Source organism: Mizuhopecten yessoensis, unplaced genomic scaffold (genome assembly GCF_002113885.1).
Source record: "Mizuhopecten yessoensis strain PY_sf001 unplaced genomic scaffold, ASM211388v2 scaffold10847, whole genome shotgun sequence".
NCBI lineage: Eukaryota > Metazoa > Mollusca > Bivalvia > Pectinida > Pectinidae > Mizuhopecten > Mizuhopecten yessoensis.
The window spans coordinates 1,559,083-1,576,360 of record NW_018408751.1 but is presented as its reverse complement, the minus strand read 5'-3'; the positions used below and the strand labels follow the sequence as shown (position 1 = coordinate 1,576,360).

General features: G+C 35.7%; 2 protein-coding genes across 4 annotated transcripts; both read left to right on the top strand.

Annotated features, from left to right (window-relative positions):
- The first annotated feature begins 521 nt into the window (after nt 1-521).
- On the top strand, nt 522-1,908 carry LOC110462916. The gene is made up of 3 exons (XM_021517157.1): nt 522-1,017; nt 1,312-1,492; nt 1,755-1,908. Exons 1-3 carry the CDS (start codon nt 630-632, stop codon nt 1,885-1,887), a joined length of 702 nt encoding a protein of 233 aa, XP_021372832.1. The 5' UTR covers nt 522-629; the 3' UTR covers nt 1,888-1,908.
- A 4,441-nt stretch (nt 1,909-6,349) lies between these two features.
- LOC110462978 (relaxin receptor 2-like) lies at nt 6,350-16,728 on the top strand. Of its 3 annotated transcripts, XM_021517275.1 has the most exons (5): nt 6,350-6,708; nt 11,215-11,328; nt 11,584-13,761; nt 15,084-15,217; nt 15,843-16,728. In XM_021517275.1, the coding sequence occupies exons 1-5, from the start codon at nt 6,438-6,440 to the stop codon at nt 15,882-15,884; spliced, it is 2,739 nt and encodes a 912-aa protein (XP_021372950.1). In that variant the 5' UTR covers nt 6,350-6,437; the 3' UTR covers nt 15,885-16,728. The 3 variants fall into 3 exon arrangements, with proteins under 3 accessions (XP_021372950.1, XP_021372951.1, XP_021372948.1); XM_021517276.1 differs by lacking the exon at nt 15,843-16,728 and having other exon boundaries at nt 11,584-11,736; nt 15,084-15,564; XM_021517273.1 differs by lacking the exon at nt 15,843-16,728 and having other exon boundaries at nt 15,084-15,564.
- The last annotated feature ends 550 nt before the right edge of the window (nt 16,729-17,278 follow it).

Below are 17,278 nucleotides of genomic sequence, written 5' to 3'. Positions count from 1 at the left end.
TGCCAGGGACCCGAGAACCAGAAATGGAGTAAACAGCAATTTGGGTGATCCGCTCTTAGGAGCTGAAAAATGAAAGCAACAAAACGTTTGTAAACAACTGAAACAACGTTTTATCAAATATTTCCTGTTAGATACCTGTTGTATCAATATTTTGTTATCTCTGTCCGGAGACTCTCATAGAGTGTAAACCTAAAGTTGTCTGTGCTCCACATACTTTAGTCTCGCTAGAATTGCCCCCCTTGCTGTGTGGTATAACTAACGACCTTACTCTTGCGTATTAGTGCACATCTTGAACAAGTTGCTCTACCAGACTCTTGTTGTATGAGGACGCTACGCCGAATTACAAGTGATCAAGCGCCTGGTTGAACGAGACTAACCTCGAACTTAAGGAGTTTCCACCCTTCGTAATACACATGTTTTTCTCGTCGTATTTTCGTGTCGTCATTTCCGTAGTGCGTATCGGGCGTATCCATAACATAGCGTAAACTGTACTAACACCGCCAAATGGAACTCTTCTGCGCGGGAGGGTAAAAACAAATACATTCATTTGGTGGCAATGTCAACAAACCGTTGTCAAGACGAAGCCGGAAGATTTGCTTTCAGCCAACGCAACACAGATCAAGTGTACCATGATCACACTCACTGTGAAAGCAAAGCTAGTGATGGTAGGGCAGATATTGACTCGTGGGAAGATAGTGACACGGACCCAGAAAATCATGAGTCGTCAGACTCCGACCCTGTGTCGTCCGTGTCAGCATCAACACTGGAGTCCGGCAATATCAGTTGGTAGGAGGCGCGACGTGTGGTGGAATTTGTTGTTTTGGCCGATGGTTTGGAAAAAAAGTTGTCCATGGTGCCACTCCCGTTTAAGACTTGGGGCTTGTGTAGCAGAAAAACATTACGGTTTTGGTAGCCTGCTGTATATCAAGTGTGACTCGTGTGGTAAAACGACGGCATTACCATCAGGCAAACGGCACCACAGCAGTACATGGGATGTTAACACAAAACTTGGATCAGGTACATAATTGATAATAATCAATAATTGATTAGGTTGGATTCCTACACATACATAATATATTGCTACTATAACAGTGATCAGAAAATGACAACTAGAGTTTATGTGTATAAATTATACAGTGATGTACAGTTTCATATTGCAATACTACCCTGCAAAACTACCTGTATTTTAATATTTGTTGTGTTTCTAAAACCCAAATAATTATCACGAGTCTATATGTATACAAAGGATATAAAAAAGTTACATACATGTATACGATTGCATGATGTAACAAGACTTTACTTTGTTTTCAGCAATGCCTCACGTTGGTCTTGGTGAAAGTGATGTAAATGGTGTCCTTGCCACCCTAAATATCCCAGGTATAACACCTAGAAATCTTAAAAAGAGAGAACGAGAAGCTGGAGATTCCATTGAGACAGTGGCAACAGCAACATGTGACAAGGCAATTGTAGATGAACGAGCAAGTTGCGACAGGTAATAAATATATACAGATATGATAAATTTTTATGTTTGTTCTTCGCATTATTCATCTAGCTGATGGTTTCCATGGTTGTCATAGATAAATTAACAACAAACATCCATCAACTCCAAACAGTTACATGCACACCTTCAATATATATCAGTCTCCAATTTAACCATGATAGTATAGTTTCAATAAATATTACTTTTTACCATTGCATTTAGTCATTTAACGAAAAATATGGATTATTTCATATTGTATGATTTTTGTTTTCAGCAATTCCAAACAAAAATCAGTATCATATGATGCAGGATGGCAGACAAGGTCAAGTGGACACAGATATGCCAGTCTTTCCGGTAAGTCATTAGGTCAGAAGATGAAATGGATGTGTTGTTCAATGTGTGATTGATATATTGAGGCCATATACAGAAGTTTTCAGTTTTTATTGGTGTAGAAAATCAGGTTCTCTGTGTTTGTAAACAATTTTGGGGTCTGTACTTGAATGTTGAAGTTACAATGTCATACATTGATAATTGTATAAATATCAATTTTAATTTACATACATTTCTAACCTTGAAATAGAAACTCAAGGAATGGTTTTCAAAGATTGGCCCTAAACCTGTGTTGGTTTGCCATAACGGTAAAGCATTTGATGCTATTGTGATGTGTCGTGCTGTGCAGCAACACTTACAGAGGGTTAAAAGACGTTATAAGTGGTTTTGTTGACACTTTGCCTCTCTTCAAAGATGTATTACCAGGTCAAGTAACATACAAATTGGAAAGTTTGTTGCTTAGTGTATTACAAACTCAATACAATGCTCATGGTACATTGGAAGATGTGTTGGCTTTGCAAAAACTTGTTATACGTCTGAATGTACCAAACTCTAAAATGTTGACTTACAGTTTCAGTACAAATCACATGTTTGAAAATTTGAAGTATAAGAGTTTAACTGAAAAGTGTATGTCAACATTGCATTCTCTGTCTAATTGTATCACAGATTACATGATGTCAAAGATAGCTAGTTCAGGTTTGAGCTATGATAACTTGAAGTTGGGTTTTGAAAGGGGTGGCAAATAAGGATTGTCAAAATTATTGAAAGAAAAAAACAACACTTCAAAGGCAAGAGTGACAAGTGACAAAAAAATACTGAAAAACTTGTCAGTCACTTCCAAAGGTAGAGTTTGAACTATTGCCATGCAACGCACTAGGAATCAACAAAACCTACTGTGAACTGTACATACTGGGTCTGCCAAATCATTATTATTATTATTATTATTATTATTATATTGAACAATTATTGAAGCTGTGACCTTTACCTGCAAAGCAATTCTGTGATATTTTTTGTTTAAATTGTGTTTCGTAAATTTCAAACGTGATATAACTATACATAACTCCTTTATATGTTAATCTGTGATTTTTTGCCATATAATTGTATTGCTATTGTGTGTGAAAATGACGTTGTAAGACATGGGCTTGGAAAATTGTTTATTTTTTGTGAGTAAAGAAATAGTTTCTCTTTATCAACACATATTTGTTCATAATATCTACTTTTCTTCCATCTCTCTAAATTAGATAATACATTATGCATTATAGTACAGGAAATAATGCTGATAACAAGGAAATTATTATTTAATATTTATTCTAAAGTTATGGATAGGTGTTTGAATTGGGCAAGATGCAATTATGTAGTATTTTTTCTTGTTCATATACATGCAGTGAGATGTGAAACACATGCAAATCAATATGTTTTTAAATACTCTCCCTATCTGTCAAAGTTTTGTCTGTGCATCTGTCTGTCTTTGTTATGTGTATTCGTCATTGTCCTTTTTCCTGATGTATTTATGTATTATTTCATGTACAAGAACAATTTATAGGTGTACAATTAAATTGTGAAAGTATGAAAAGAGTGTACATGTAAGTAAAATGAAGTATGTTCAATTTTTACTACTTGCATGATATTATATAAATGTGTAGTTTGAATTGAAAAAAAAAACATCTGAAAAATACAATGTACTGCATGTATTATGAAAATGTTACCCCCTGTCAAAAGTTCCTGTTTTTTTAAGGGAGGTAACTCCCACTTTCATAAAAAATAAATGTAAAATATGCATAAATGACATAAAAACCTATTGTCCTAAATTTTTTTTCAATTCTTTTTACATGAAACTATGCATTTTGTTTGTTTTTTGCCTTAAAATGGTCACATTTATCCATACAATTTCAACTAAAAGCACTTTGTGTAATTTGTGATAAATAAAATATTTGTTGACTAAATAAGCAAACCTTGTATACATTTTGTAAATGCTGTAATGGTTCTGAACAACATAAAACCAAAAGAATATCAAAAAAATGCAAATTGGGATACAATCATTTTTTTGGTATTTTTTCCAAAAAAAAAAACCGATGGACTTCTTAGAAAGCTTAGATTTTCCCAAAATTAGTTCTACATGGTTGCATAACCATTATGTTTAAGTTTCAAGAAATGCTAATAGTTTATTACGAAATGGTGGAGCCTCCTTAATCTTTAAGCATGTTAAAATCAAAATCTTTTTCGTTTAAACCTATATCATCAACTTCAATATACTCTCGCAGTATCTTACATGGACAAGGTTCTGTGACCCCTTCTGTGACCCCTTCTGTGATCCCTTCTGCTCCTATGTTACCCTTCCTGTACTGATCTGTTGATCTGTCTTACTTTTTGATATATTATTCCAAATGCCCCTCTGTAAAATTAACATCTGTACCTCTCACGTTGCTCACCTCATTGAACCTTAAAAAACCTGCAAAAAACAATGTAACTAGGATATATCCCTAAGCACAAGTAAATCTCTCGAACTGTCATACTTCTAACATAAAAGTGATATTCTCTGTAGAAAAAATGTCTTCCTTCTTAACTGGTACACTGTTCTGTCTCTTGGCTGACTTTTGAAAATCTCTCGCCCTATATAATTTACTCTAAAGCGCTTAACAACATATAGATAATAGTATTAGTGATATAATTGTAAAACATAAAACGCTTACAACCACCATTATACAGTAAGCAAGAAGATACTCATCGCAATGTGCACAAAAATGAAAAACTAAAGGGTGGTATTCACGTGGACACACAACAATGATTCTACAGGGCAACACGCACCTGTAGGTACTTGGGGTCTGTTCCATTCAGTGCCTTGTACATATACTCTCCGCCAGGTTCCTTTTGTTCCCAGTCAGTCACCCCCCTTTTGACAATGCAGCCTGTGTAGCCTCCTGGATCCCTAGGCCGTTTTACAAATCAGTCTTGGAGCAGGAATCCAAAGACTCTCTCCAGGGCCCCGTGGCTGTTCAAAAGCACCAACCCACTTGTACCGGGTACCCACCACCTTGAATTAAAACATACACATTTGGTATTCAAATGTTTTTCAAACCTGTCACACGTGTGAGTTCCCCATATTGCCTCTAGCAACCTAAATGTGCGATCCTCTATGCACTAATCGTCACTGTAACAATTAAAGGCGATATTGTACATATTAAATTTCTTGTTTGTTAAGGAAGTACTCTTCTGAGGTTTAAATCACGTTTTAAGTCTCGTTTTGTTCTGGTGTAACGGGTTTTGTAATATTTAACAAATTATGATCAAGTTTAATAGCAAACACACATCCGACAAATATGTCAAAAAACTAGATGCCTGTTGTTTGTAGAACCTGATTTACAAGAATTAAAAAAATGACCAATTCGGCGGCCATTTTGAAAATGTGTTTTAAGGTGTATTTCTTGCACTTCCCAAAAGACCAAAATTTCACCTTTTTTACTCTACTTTTGCGGTACAACTTTATAATGTTCAATATGATAAAAATAATATGCAACAAAGTGGAAAATGTTACATAATTGGTATTTTTTTACATATATTCTGTAACTAAAGCACTTTTGATTTTCGACCCCGAAAAAGGTGAAAATTACACAAATAATAATGGGACAAAAAAGAAACACACGGACCCTCCATTTTTTTGGCAGTTTCAGAAGGAGAAACGCATTTTCTTTTGATTCATTAAATATTACGTTTAATAGCACAACTTTTTGTAGCATGCGTTTAATCTGCAAAAAAATAAGGGGAAGGGGTAACTTAAATCGCCTTTCTACAAACATTCATATATATCTGATAGCACACTTGGAAGAAATTGTATGATCTTGTTCTGCAAATGGTCAAAACCAACAAAAATAAACCTAAAATCACATATTGTGGTAAATTGGTATCTTTGACCGATCTTTTTTTTTTTTTTTTGGCTTCTCAGAGGTGTACATCCTTAACACTGTAGAAACTTTGAGTGAAGGAGGTTTGGTGAATGAAATCGGGGGTAGAATGGTGGAGAGGTGGATTGGTGGAGAACCGAGGGCCCTTCAACCATGACAATTCTACCGTTTTATGCCTATTTGTAGATAAATCTATTAACTCTTGCTGAAAAAACAAAATAATCAAAATTAAGCTAATCAATTTATCAATATTTCGAATATTTGATTTTTCATTTAAAATGTATAACAGACCATTTGAGATATTTTGTTAAAACACGAGAACTTTTATCTCGCTAAACCATTGGTCACATTATAATTCCACACAACAGTCTCTATATCACATTCCTACACAACCTTCATAAACATGATCCGAGCCGTCATGCCATCCTGTCTCCGAGGCAGATATAGTTTCAATGAACAAATATTTAGAGGTAATTTATTTGACTTTTACTGGTTTCGTTCATTTTGTTGTAAAACATTGTACACGTGATACAGATATCGACATATTGTTCATATACATACAATAGGATAAAAACAAAATAAAAGTATGAGCGTCAGGCCTCTGTGCTGTGGTTTGAATGAGTTAGTTTTGGTCTGTCGTTGTTATAAACAAGTAACAGTTTCCTGAGATACCGGACACAGACCACTTAGATAGTTTTCTTATATCCTAAATATTTTGCGTTGAGTCAATGAAACACACATCATCTCTGGCTTTCCTTGTGACAACGAACATGTTTAAGGTTTTGCCTCTGTTGCTTGTTTTTACCGGAATTGTATGTGCTTTCCAAGATGTTGTATTTCCCAAAGATGATGTGGGAAAGTCAGAGAATCTCACGACAAGATATCAGGAAAAGCCTCCCGGAACAACGTCACACGTTCGTTTAGAACTTTATACGAACAGATGGAAAACACGTCCCGAGAGGGCAGCTGTGTCGCCGTCTGTGCAGGAATGTCCAACAAGTAAGATTCTTAGACTTTTCTAACTCTTACAACCCTTAGTTTTAGTTGTAAAACACAACATATAATAACAATAATAATTCGAGGTTCCTTATATACCGCTTTATAACAACCTAGTTTGTAGGTCGTCTCAAAGCGGTTCACAAATTAGTATCTGTGGTTATAGGGCCTTTACAACCAGCCAATATCTTTTTCAACTCACTGGGGAGCATACGGCCGGTGCTGCCACGTCGGCGCTCACAGCTAACATTCTACAATTCAAGCACTGGCCAACCACGTACATTGTATTCATTTACAGCTGAGTAGACTGGAACAATCGGAGCAAAGTATCTTGTTCAAAGATACAACACAGTGACGTGACGTGACTCGAACCCGCAACCCTTCGATCACGAAACCGGCGTCCTACCACTAGACTAATCTCGATTCGGTATTGCTTTACTGTTATTCTTTTGAAATACGTTCCCTGGTCAAGCACAAAACATAAATTAATGACGAATCCAAGTGTTGAAAGCATGCACGAACTGTCAATATTGGTTTGATACTAATGTAACTGTTAAATGCTTAATCGGAGTAAACAGTGAATTATCCATGCCGTGATATATTAAAAGATTTATTCATTAGTTGTATAAATGTGATAAACATAGTTTTACAGTTGCATCAAAGCGTATTTTGTAATGGTTTTATAATTTCTGCATGAAGTATGTAATTGTTAGCTAATCTGACCAAAATTGATGACAATCGCTTTTAACAGCGTCCTGTTCGAGTAAAACACAAACAAACATGAATTCAGAAAATGTATCGGCCGTATCGTTATTACAAAATGACACAGTTATTCAGAAAGCGGAAATGTTGTTCGATTTTTAATGTCTTGTTTTAAATATTACAATTACTTGAAATTTAGTTACTAATTTTTTGCTGACACACACTGGGATAAAGTAGACTTTGAAAGCGTAAGAATAACTATTTACATATAACTAATCAGTATTATATAAACAACCTTTCTAACAAAAGAGAAGGAACATACTGGTATTTACAACATAGCATGATACTATGTATATATTTGCAATTGGGAGAGAACTGCTTGTATAGATCAAATTGAGTTTTTACAGGTAAACAGGCTATATGTCAATGCAATTATTTCGTCTGTAGACATCACTGTTAAACAACAACCTGCTAGACAGATGTAAATGATGTCGTGTGTAGAAATGACTGTTAAACAACAACCTGCTAGAGAGATGTAAATGATGTCGTGTGTAGAAATGACTGTTAAACAACACCCTGCTATAGAGATATATATGATGTCGTGTGTAGAAATGACTGTTAAACAACACCCTGCTAGAGAGATGTAAATGATGTCGTGTGTAGAAATGACTGTTAAACAACACCCTGCTATAGAGATATATATGATGTTGACTGTTAAACAACACTCTGCTAGAGAGATGTAAATAATGTCGTCTGAAGAAATGACTGCTAAACAACACCCTGCTAAAGAGATTTAAATAATGTCGTCTGAAGAAATGAATGTTAAACAAAACCCTGCTAGAGAGATGTAATGATGTCGTGTGTAGAAATGCTTGCTAAACAACACTCTGCTAGAGAGATGTAAATGATGTCGTCTGTAAAAATGACTGTTAAACAACACCCTGCTAGAGAGATATAAATGATGTCGTGTGTAGAAATGACTGTTAAACAACACCCTGCTAGAGAGATATAAATGATGTCGTGTGTAGAAATGACTGTTAAACAACACCCTGCTATAGAGATATATATGATGTTGACTGTTAAACAACAATCTGCTAGAGAGATGTAAATAATGTCGTCTGAAGAAATGAATGTTAAACAAAACCCTGCTAGAGAGTTGTAATGATGTCGTGTGTAGAAATGATTGCTAAACAACACTCTGCTAGATAGATGTAAATGATGTCGTCTGTAAAAATGACTGTTAAACAACTCCCTGCTAGAGAGATGTAAATAATGTCGTGTGTAGAAATGACTGTTAAACAACACCCTGTTAGAGAGATATAAATAATGTCGTCTGAAAAAGGACTGCTAAACAACTCCCTGCTAGAGAGATGTAAATAGTGTCGTGTGTAGAAATGACTGTTAAACAACACCCTGTTAGAGAGATATAAATAATGTCGTCTGAAAAAGGACTGCTAAACAACACCCTGCTAGAGAGATGTAAATGATGTCGTCTGTAAAAAGGACTGTTAAACAACACCCTGCTAGAGAGATGTAAATGATGTCGTCTGTAAAAATGACTGTTAAACAACACCCTGCTAGAGAGATATACATGATGTTGACTGTTAAACAAATCCCTGCTAGAGAGATGTAAATACTATCGACTGTTAAAACAAATCCCTCCTAGAGAGATGTAAACAACACTCTGTTAGAGAGATATAAATTGTATCGTCTGTAGAAACGAATGTTAAACAAGATTCTGCTAGAGAGATGTTAATAATGTTCTATATAAAAATGACTGTTAATCAACACCCTGCTAGAAAGATGTAAATGATGATTATTATTTTTTTTGTCGACATCTGTTTTTTTCAAACGATTATTACTACAATACCTTGCACAGCTTTTTCTAGATGATGTTTCGTTTTCCTTTCTTTTTCTCAACTCTAGGAAAAGGAAAGAAGCAATTCTAAAGTAAATGAACTTATAAAAAAGGGTATTTGGAAAGGTTGATTAGTAGATATGTGTTTGTAGGTTATTCGTTTGAAGCATTCCCTTACTTATTAGTCCCCTAACGGAAAAACTGGGGGACGAAAGGTTTTGCCTGCATCCGTCCGTCTGCCCGTTCGTCCGTACGTCCGTCTGTCCGTCAATTCTCCATCCTTTACCTTTGGTAAAGGTTTTGGTATAAGTTTTTTGTAATGGCTTACCGTTCGCTTAATAATGATGTTAGGATGCTGATTCTTTGCAGAGAGATTTTGTAGGGTGGTAGCATTAATTATGTGGATTAAAAATGGTAAATATTGTTGTTGCTGTTCTTTTGGATTTTTTTACATGTTTTCGACTGAACTATCTTGGCCTAACGTTACAGGTTGAAGTTTGGGTTAAAGTTTCGTATTGGCTCACCGTTCACGTAATGATAGTGTTAGGATGCTGATTATATGCACAGAGGTTCTTTAGGGGTCTAGCATTAGTGAATGTTGTTTAGTGAAAATGGAAAAATAATTTAATTTCCTTTTTGAATTTTTGACATGTTTTTGACTAAACTATCTTGGCCAAAATCTGCAGGTTTAAGTTTGGGGGGCCGGTAGGGGACATATATTGATTCATCAATACCAACAGAATGGTTGTTTACCTCGTAATTCACGCGATTTATATTGTATGTCACCTATGTCACCAGCTGGCTAACTCTGCTGGTGGAATATCAGTCGCCAGGGTTGGTCATGATTTGAAAGTTGGAAATTATTTATCTGTTCTAACCAAAAAGTTATATATTTGTAACGTTATAAGGCTTTTCTAGACATCTTTCTCCTTTTTCATCAGAAGATTCCATGCCTGGAATGATATTCTTTAGACCTTTGTTTACCCTAATGAGTCATCCATGTACGAAATTCCCATGTGGTACATTTAATGTTTTTCTTGTGTTTGGCTTTCCGCATCGACCTTTTTATTATTGCACTCTTACCTAAAGGGAATTTCGGTGGGTTTTTTAAATATTTTAAGCAACATTTGATAGTTTGTCATATATTGTAAGCTGTGGGGTCTGTTTGCCCAGGTGTTATTTATCTGGATAAAGTCGCCTTAGATGATATCCAAATTATATTTCTTGTACATTTTACTTTTAGTCTGGTGTCTTCTTCTTTGTAAACATGACCATGGTTGTTTCCAATTTATGTACAAGATAGTCTGTATAGTGTACACTATTATTGCGTTGGTTTGTCAGTCTGTTCGATAAGTAAGGTATTTCCTGCAATATCTGGTAAGTGGTACTTTGTCTTTTACTTGGATTTTCCAGTTATGGTATGGCTGTTTCGCTATTAATTGTGTTTGAGGTTCAACTCTCTGCTTTCATATGTATATGATCGTGAACTTCGTGGTTCAGTCCCCCAAACAAAGTGGGAAACTTGTTGGTTTTACTCCGTTTCTTCTTTTTTTCCTTCTTCTTCGTCTTCTTCTTCTTCTCGTTCTTCCGCCGTAACATTTTGTCCACGCTTTTTCTCAGATTGTTTGATTCCAATAAAAATTCACATGAGTATTGGGACGTGTGCCTAGATGGGCAAACCAACTTTTTTCACAGCTGCACATCCAAGATTGCCGCCACTGCCTCTGATTGGTCGAAATTAAATATTGGTAGATTTTGCTCAAATGGTATGATGGTGTATTTTTTCATCTTTGTGACTATGGAGGCAGCTTCGGGGCCTTACGTAATGGTCCCCCATTACAATTAGTACTTGTTACCTATTGTTTTCATGAAATAAATACATCTCCGAAAAAAAACTTTATTTCTTAAGAATTTATAATATGATATTATTAATTTCCCTTTTTCATTAGAAAGGGGGAGTCTTCATTACGATGAGCGTCACAAATGTCCAGCCATCTTCTGTCAGCATGTGAGCTACAGGTGTGACGCACAAAGGTCAGGGCAGGAAACAGGAATCGATTATGGTGAGTTCATACACTGTTACTCCGCTGGACATGTAGGACATTTATAAAGATATGTAGATAATCATAAAATTAAAATATTGATAATATAATTATTTAAAGTGTAAATATAAATAAAGCATCACATAAACATTGTATGAATTGATTAGAATATTACTTTTTCTTAGTATATTACCATCAGGTCATGCTATTCTAAAAGGTTTTCATGTTATCTACAATGTACATTATTCTTGCTATAATTAATTGGTTTTGTTTCAGAACTACACAACTGCACTGGGACCCATCGTTGCTCATATGAGAGGAACATTCCGGAAAACAATATTCCGATATCACAAGTTTGTGATGGAGTCAGTCAGTGCCCTGGCTCTAACGACGACGAGTTTTCGTGTGCCAAGCCTTGTCAGCCATTTTGTATGTGTATTGGTTTAACGATCAACTGTAGTAACAAACCCCAGAGTTGTGGACGTTTTACTTTCGAGAACAATTCAATTGTCACCAAAAAGGGAGATCGTCTTTATCCTCAGTTGTCCTACCTGAGTTATCTAGTGATAACTGATTTATTAAATTTTGATGGTATTTTCGTCACTGGATTAAATAACTTAAAGTTTCTAGATTTATCCAATAACAAATTATCTACTCTTACTGGTAAAGTTTTCAGTGGACTGGCTGTTCTAGATACCCTCGATCTGGCCTTCAATCAAATACAGGTTCTCCCCGATTATGTCTTCAAAGGACTGCCTGTACTTACCAATTTAAGGCTATGCAACAATCAACTGTATGTTTTTTCCGATAAAGTGTTCAGTGGGCTGCCTCTACTTCATTTACTCGATCTTTCAAACAACCAAATAGAGGTACTTCCGGATACTCTCTTCAATGGACTGCCTGCACTTACTTTATTGTCTATGGAAAACAACAAAATAACAGCTCTCCCCGAGGATGTTTTCAATGAACTGTCAATTCTTGATAGCCTCAGCTTGTCACACAATCAAATAACGGTACTTTCCGAGCATGTGTTTAGTGGACTTTCTGCACTACTCCAACTGTTTCTATCACACAATCAAATTACATTTCTTCCCAGTAAAGTGTTCTGTGGACTGTCTCTACTAATAAGACTTGATCTATCAAACAATAAAATAGTGGTTCTTCCCGACAATATTTTTAGCGGTTTATCTGAACTTTCCACAATAGACCTTGCGAACAATTTGTTACTAGTTCTGCCAGGTACTGTCTTCAGTGGACTTTCTAACCTCGTCGATCTGAATCTGTCTAACAATAAGATCACGTTCCTCCCCAAGAATGTGTTTAGCTACGACACACTCGCACTCAGGTTTCTCCGGATACGCGACAATAATTTGTCTGTTCTGCCTTTGGTACCTTTCTCCCTTGAAGTTCTCGACATTAAAAACAACCTAATTACACATTTACCAGGCGGAACATTCACAAATAATAGTAAACTCTCTATTTTGAATATAATAGGTAACAATCTGGATGTTAATGATTATCTGTTTGAAGGACTAGATAATCTAACACTTTTACTGACGGATACTCCCTTCATGTGTTGTGCTAAACCGAAATCAGTAACCGACGATAAATGTTTAAGTACTTCAGCCGATGTATTTCTGTGCTGGCGTGGACATGGTACATGTAGATCAGAAAACGATGCGATATCGTCATGTCACGCGTTGATTGGTTCGAATATACTTCGAGTATTTCTCTGGTTAATTGGAATGTGTGCACTAATAGGGAACGTTGCGGTCATCTGTTACAGATTATCTTTTGATAGAAACAATATTACAAAGAGTTATTCAATCTTTATACTCAACCTTGGATTATCAGATTTACTCATGGGTATCTACTTGATGATAATAGGCGTTGTTGATGCATACTTCAATGGTGTGTACGCATGGAATGATCAGAAATGGAGAAGAAGCGTTCTATGCACCACAGCTGGGATTCTCTCCAGTATATCTAGTGAGATGTCTACGTTTTTGATACTACTCGTGACAGTAGACAGACTAATTGTCATAGTGTTCCCCATGGCCCGCCATTACCAGAGAAACATTTCGGCGAAACAGGCCTCCATTATCTCCGGGTTCCTGTGGTTGGTTTCTATCACAATTGCAGCCATCCCTATCATTTCTTTGCAGTCCTATTTCAAGGGGGAATTCTATTCCCAGTCAGGGGTTTGTCTCGCCTTGCCACTGACAACTGCAGAGCAACCAGGAGCGGAGTATTCCTTTGCGATGTTCGTTTGCCTCAACAGTTTCATCTTCGTTGTCATAGTCATTTGTCAAATTTGCATTTTCATAAACATGAGAATAAGCGGTGGTAACATTACGTCATCACAGACTCGCAAACGAGATATGAATGTAGCAAAGACACTCTTCTTTGTGGTGGCAACGGACTTCTGCTGCTGGTTTCCTATCGGAGTGTTAGGTACGTGGTAATCAAACAGTTGATAACTCGGCGTTTATCCAGTTACTAAAATATTATCTAATCAATTAGTTTGGAATCATCAAAAAACTTAATAACCTCTATTTTACACCAATCAAATGATGATCTCCTGTCATGTGACTATTGCCTGTACTTACTCACCTCCATATATACAATACGTGATACTGGTTCTCTTCGTTAAAGGAAAATATTGTTTTGACCACTTCTCTTTTTACAGAGTCAGTTAGCGTTTCTATCCGATCACGATTTTAGTAAACTATCATGGCCGACAAAAGCTGGACAAAGTGAATAGATTTTTCATATCATTGTGTACAATGCTGTACCCTTAAAAAGGTACAGAAAGGGTGGTACATAAAGATATGAAAGCATTGGGATTTCGTTATCAGACAACGTGACCTGAAATAACCCTCGGTAATAAAATACCTAATCACAATGCCGAAACAGCGATCGGAGAGCAATAATCACTTCTGAAGAAGATCTGAGTTTGCTTCACTTCTGATTATGCTTGGGCCTTAATAGTGTTTTCTACTAGATTTTTCGTCTGTATAATATCTTGTTTATTGATTGTATGCTCATAAAATAACAGTTTATAATCCAAAATGAAATGCAAAGTAGTATAGTATATATAGTAGGCGTACGCGTATTGTCCGTATTTATGTATTGTATAGATCAATTGTTCACTACATCGAGCCCATCGGAGTTTTGAGTTAATAATAATCATTTATATTAATTGAATAGGCTATATCAATTAATTCAACAATCATGATTGCCACTGATGCTGGGTGTAATGAGAATTTGACACCTTCTACGAGATAAAATACTCCGTGTATGTGATAACAGCCTTATCAAACGGTAATTTGTCACACTGGAAAACATTTAAGAAACATACAAAAGCAAAGTTTTGATAACAACTTTCCTTTCATATCGTTGTGGATCAACCATGGTACACATTTATATGGTTTATTATCTTTTTGTGTACAAAAGAAAAATGTACCATGGTACACACTTATATGTTTTATTATTTTATTGTGTATCAAAGAAGAGTGTACCATGGTACACATTGATATGGTTTATTATATTATTTTGTACCAAAGAAATGTGTACCATGGTAAACAATGATATGAAAAATCAATTCATTTTGTCCGGCTCTTGTTGGCCACCGTAGTAAACTATACTGACTGCCGCTATCTTACAAAAAACATTAAGAAAACTGTTCTGTCACATTTTCAGAACATTTTCTGTGCCTACTGCCTCTGTTTTTACAAAAACAGAAACAGGAGCAATTAACATGTGACGTTTTCCAGGTGTTGCGACAAAATACGGAGTCCAAGTTCCCAATGGAGTGTATGCGTGGGTGATGGTGTTTGTACTGCCAGTGAATGCCGCTGTCAATCCCCTGCTGTACACTGTCTCAGAGGTCTGGAGGAGGAGACGAAGGGTAAATCAGTCCAGTTCAAGTCATCCTTGGTGTAATGTATTAGATACCACTCAACTGCTAACAAAATAATTTATCATTTATTTATTTAAGTAATGGGGGAACGTTGTTGTGGATTGAGGGGGGATTAAGTACATACATGTACAGAAAGAAAACTGTATGCTATTTGCATAAATCTGAGTAGCGGTTTAAGCGACAAAAAACCTGTTTTCTGTTCTATTAACACCATCAGCAGCGACAACAAACACATAACATAGAGATACATGTAGCTATTGTTCTTGTTTACAAATCAGAATCCTCGTCTAAATGGTAAATGGTTTCTTTACCATTAACAGAACTGTAAGTGGAATATTTCCCGCAAAAGATGATTGATTTTATATAAAAGTTCTACAATAGATTCATCTTTGAACTTTATTTTTGATTTGAATATGATTGACTTCGCAAATATGATATATCGAATGTCAGTCTTATTAAGAAAATGTTTAAATACAATACAAACAGACTTTGCTTTCTGCTTGCTCAGACTTCAAAACGGACAAATTTTATTTACGTTGTAATTCACCGTCTATACACTGCTTCTTACAGAAACTGTCTTGAGTTCACACTTTTATAATCTCCTTATTTACAGGCACTAAGGTCCACAAATATGACGCCAACACCACTCCCATAGCTTCTGCGAGCCGCCGTTATTGCAACTTAAACGTCCGTATGAAACTCATGGGAAAGTATTTTCAGTTGTTTGGCGGAGCTACAAAGAATATCAGTGTATCACGTGATAAACTATACTCAGGATATTGGTGTATCACGTGATAAACTATACAAAGGATATCGGTGTTTACGTAATAAACTATACAAAGTAGATAGGTGAATATCGTGATAAACTATACAATAGAGATCGGTGTTTCATGTGATAAACTATACCCAGGATATCGGTGTATCACGTGATAAACTATACAATAGAGATCGGTGTTTCATGTGATAAACTATACCCAGGATATCGGTGTATCACGTGATAAACTATACAAAGGATATCGGTGTTTCATGTGATAAACTATACAAAGTAGATAGGTGAATCACGTGATAAACTATACAAAGGATATCGCTGTATCATGTGATAAACTATACAAAGGATATCGGTGTTTCATGTGATAAACTAAACAAAGTAGATAGTTGAATCACGTGAAACTATACAAAGGATATCGATGTGTCATGTGATAAACTATACAATGGAGATCGGTGTTTCATGTGATAAACTATACAAAGGATATCTGTGTATCATGTTATAAACTATACAAAGGAGATCGGTGAATCACGTGGTAATTTTCATAAAGGAGATAGGTGTATCAAATGATACAAAGGAGATTGCTGTAATTTACTGTGTCATCCTTACAAGGATCAACTATTTCCAGACATTTGATTATGGTGTTTTATATAGTTAAATATTTCCGGACGTTTGATTATTGTGCTTTGAATAGTAAAATAGTTCCGGGCGTTTGATTATTGTTTTTTGTATAGTGAAAGATTTCGGGGCGTTTGATTATTGTGGTTTGTACAGTGAAATATTTCCGGACGTTTGATTATTGTGGTTTGTACAGTGAAATATTTCCGCGCGTTTGATTATTGTTCTTTGAATAGTAAAATCGTTCCGGGCGTTTGATTACTGTGTTTTGTATAGTGGGATATTTCCGGGCGTTTGATTAATGTGTTTTGTATAGTGGGATATTTCCGGGCGTTTGTTTATTGTGCTTTGAATAGTTAAATATTTCCGGGCGTTTGATTAATGTGTTTTGGATAGTGAAATATTTCCGCGCGTTTGATTATTGTGATTTGTATAGTGAAATATTTCCGCGCGTTTGATTATTGTGCTTTGGATAGTAAAATAGTTCAGGGCGTTTGATTATTGTTTTTTGTATAGTGAAAGATTTCGGGGCGTTTGATTATTGCGCTTTGTATAGCGAAATATTTCCGGGCGTTTACTTATTGTGTTTTGTACAGTTAAATATTTCCGGGCGTTTACTTATTGTGTTTTGTATAGTGGGATATTTCCGGGCGTTTGATTATTGT

Bases quoted from the DNA above. Each gene is read 5' to 3' on its own strand.
- LOC110462916 (XM_021517157.1), top strand. From the start codon at position 630: ATGATCACACTCACTGTGAAAGCAAAGCTAGTGATGGTAGGGCAGATA. The intron at 1,018-1,311 runs GTACATAATTGA...CTTTGTTTTCAG, and splicing joins TAACACAAAACTTGGATCAG to CAATGCCTCACGTTGGTCTT. The intron at 1,493-1,754 runs GTAATAAATATA...TTTTGTTTTCAG, and splicing joins GAACGAGCAAGTTGCGACAG to CAATTCCAAACAAAAATCAG.
- LOC110462978 (XM_021517273.1), top strand. From the start codon at position 6,438: ATGAAACACACATCATCTCTGGCTTTCCTTGTGACAACGAACATGTTT. The intron at 6,709-11,214 runs GTAAGATTCTTA...CTTTTTCATTAG, and splicing joins TGTGCAGGAATGTCCAACAA to AAAGGGGGAGTCTTCATTAC. The intron at 13,762-15,083 runs GTACGTGGTAAT...GACGTTTTCCAG, and splicing joins GTTTCCTATCGGAGTGTTAG to GTGTTGCGACAAAATACGGA.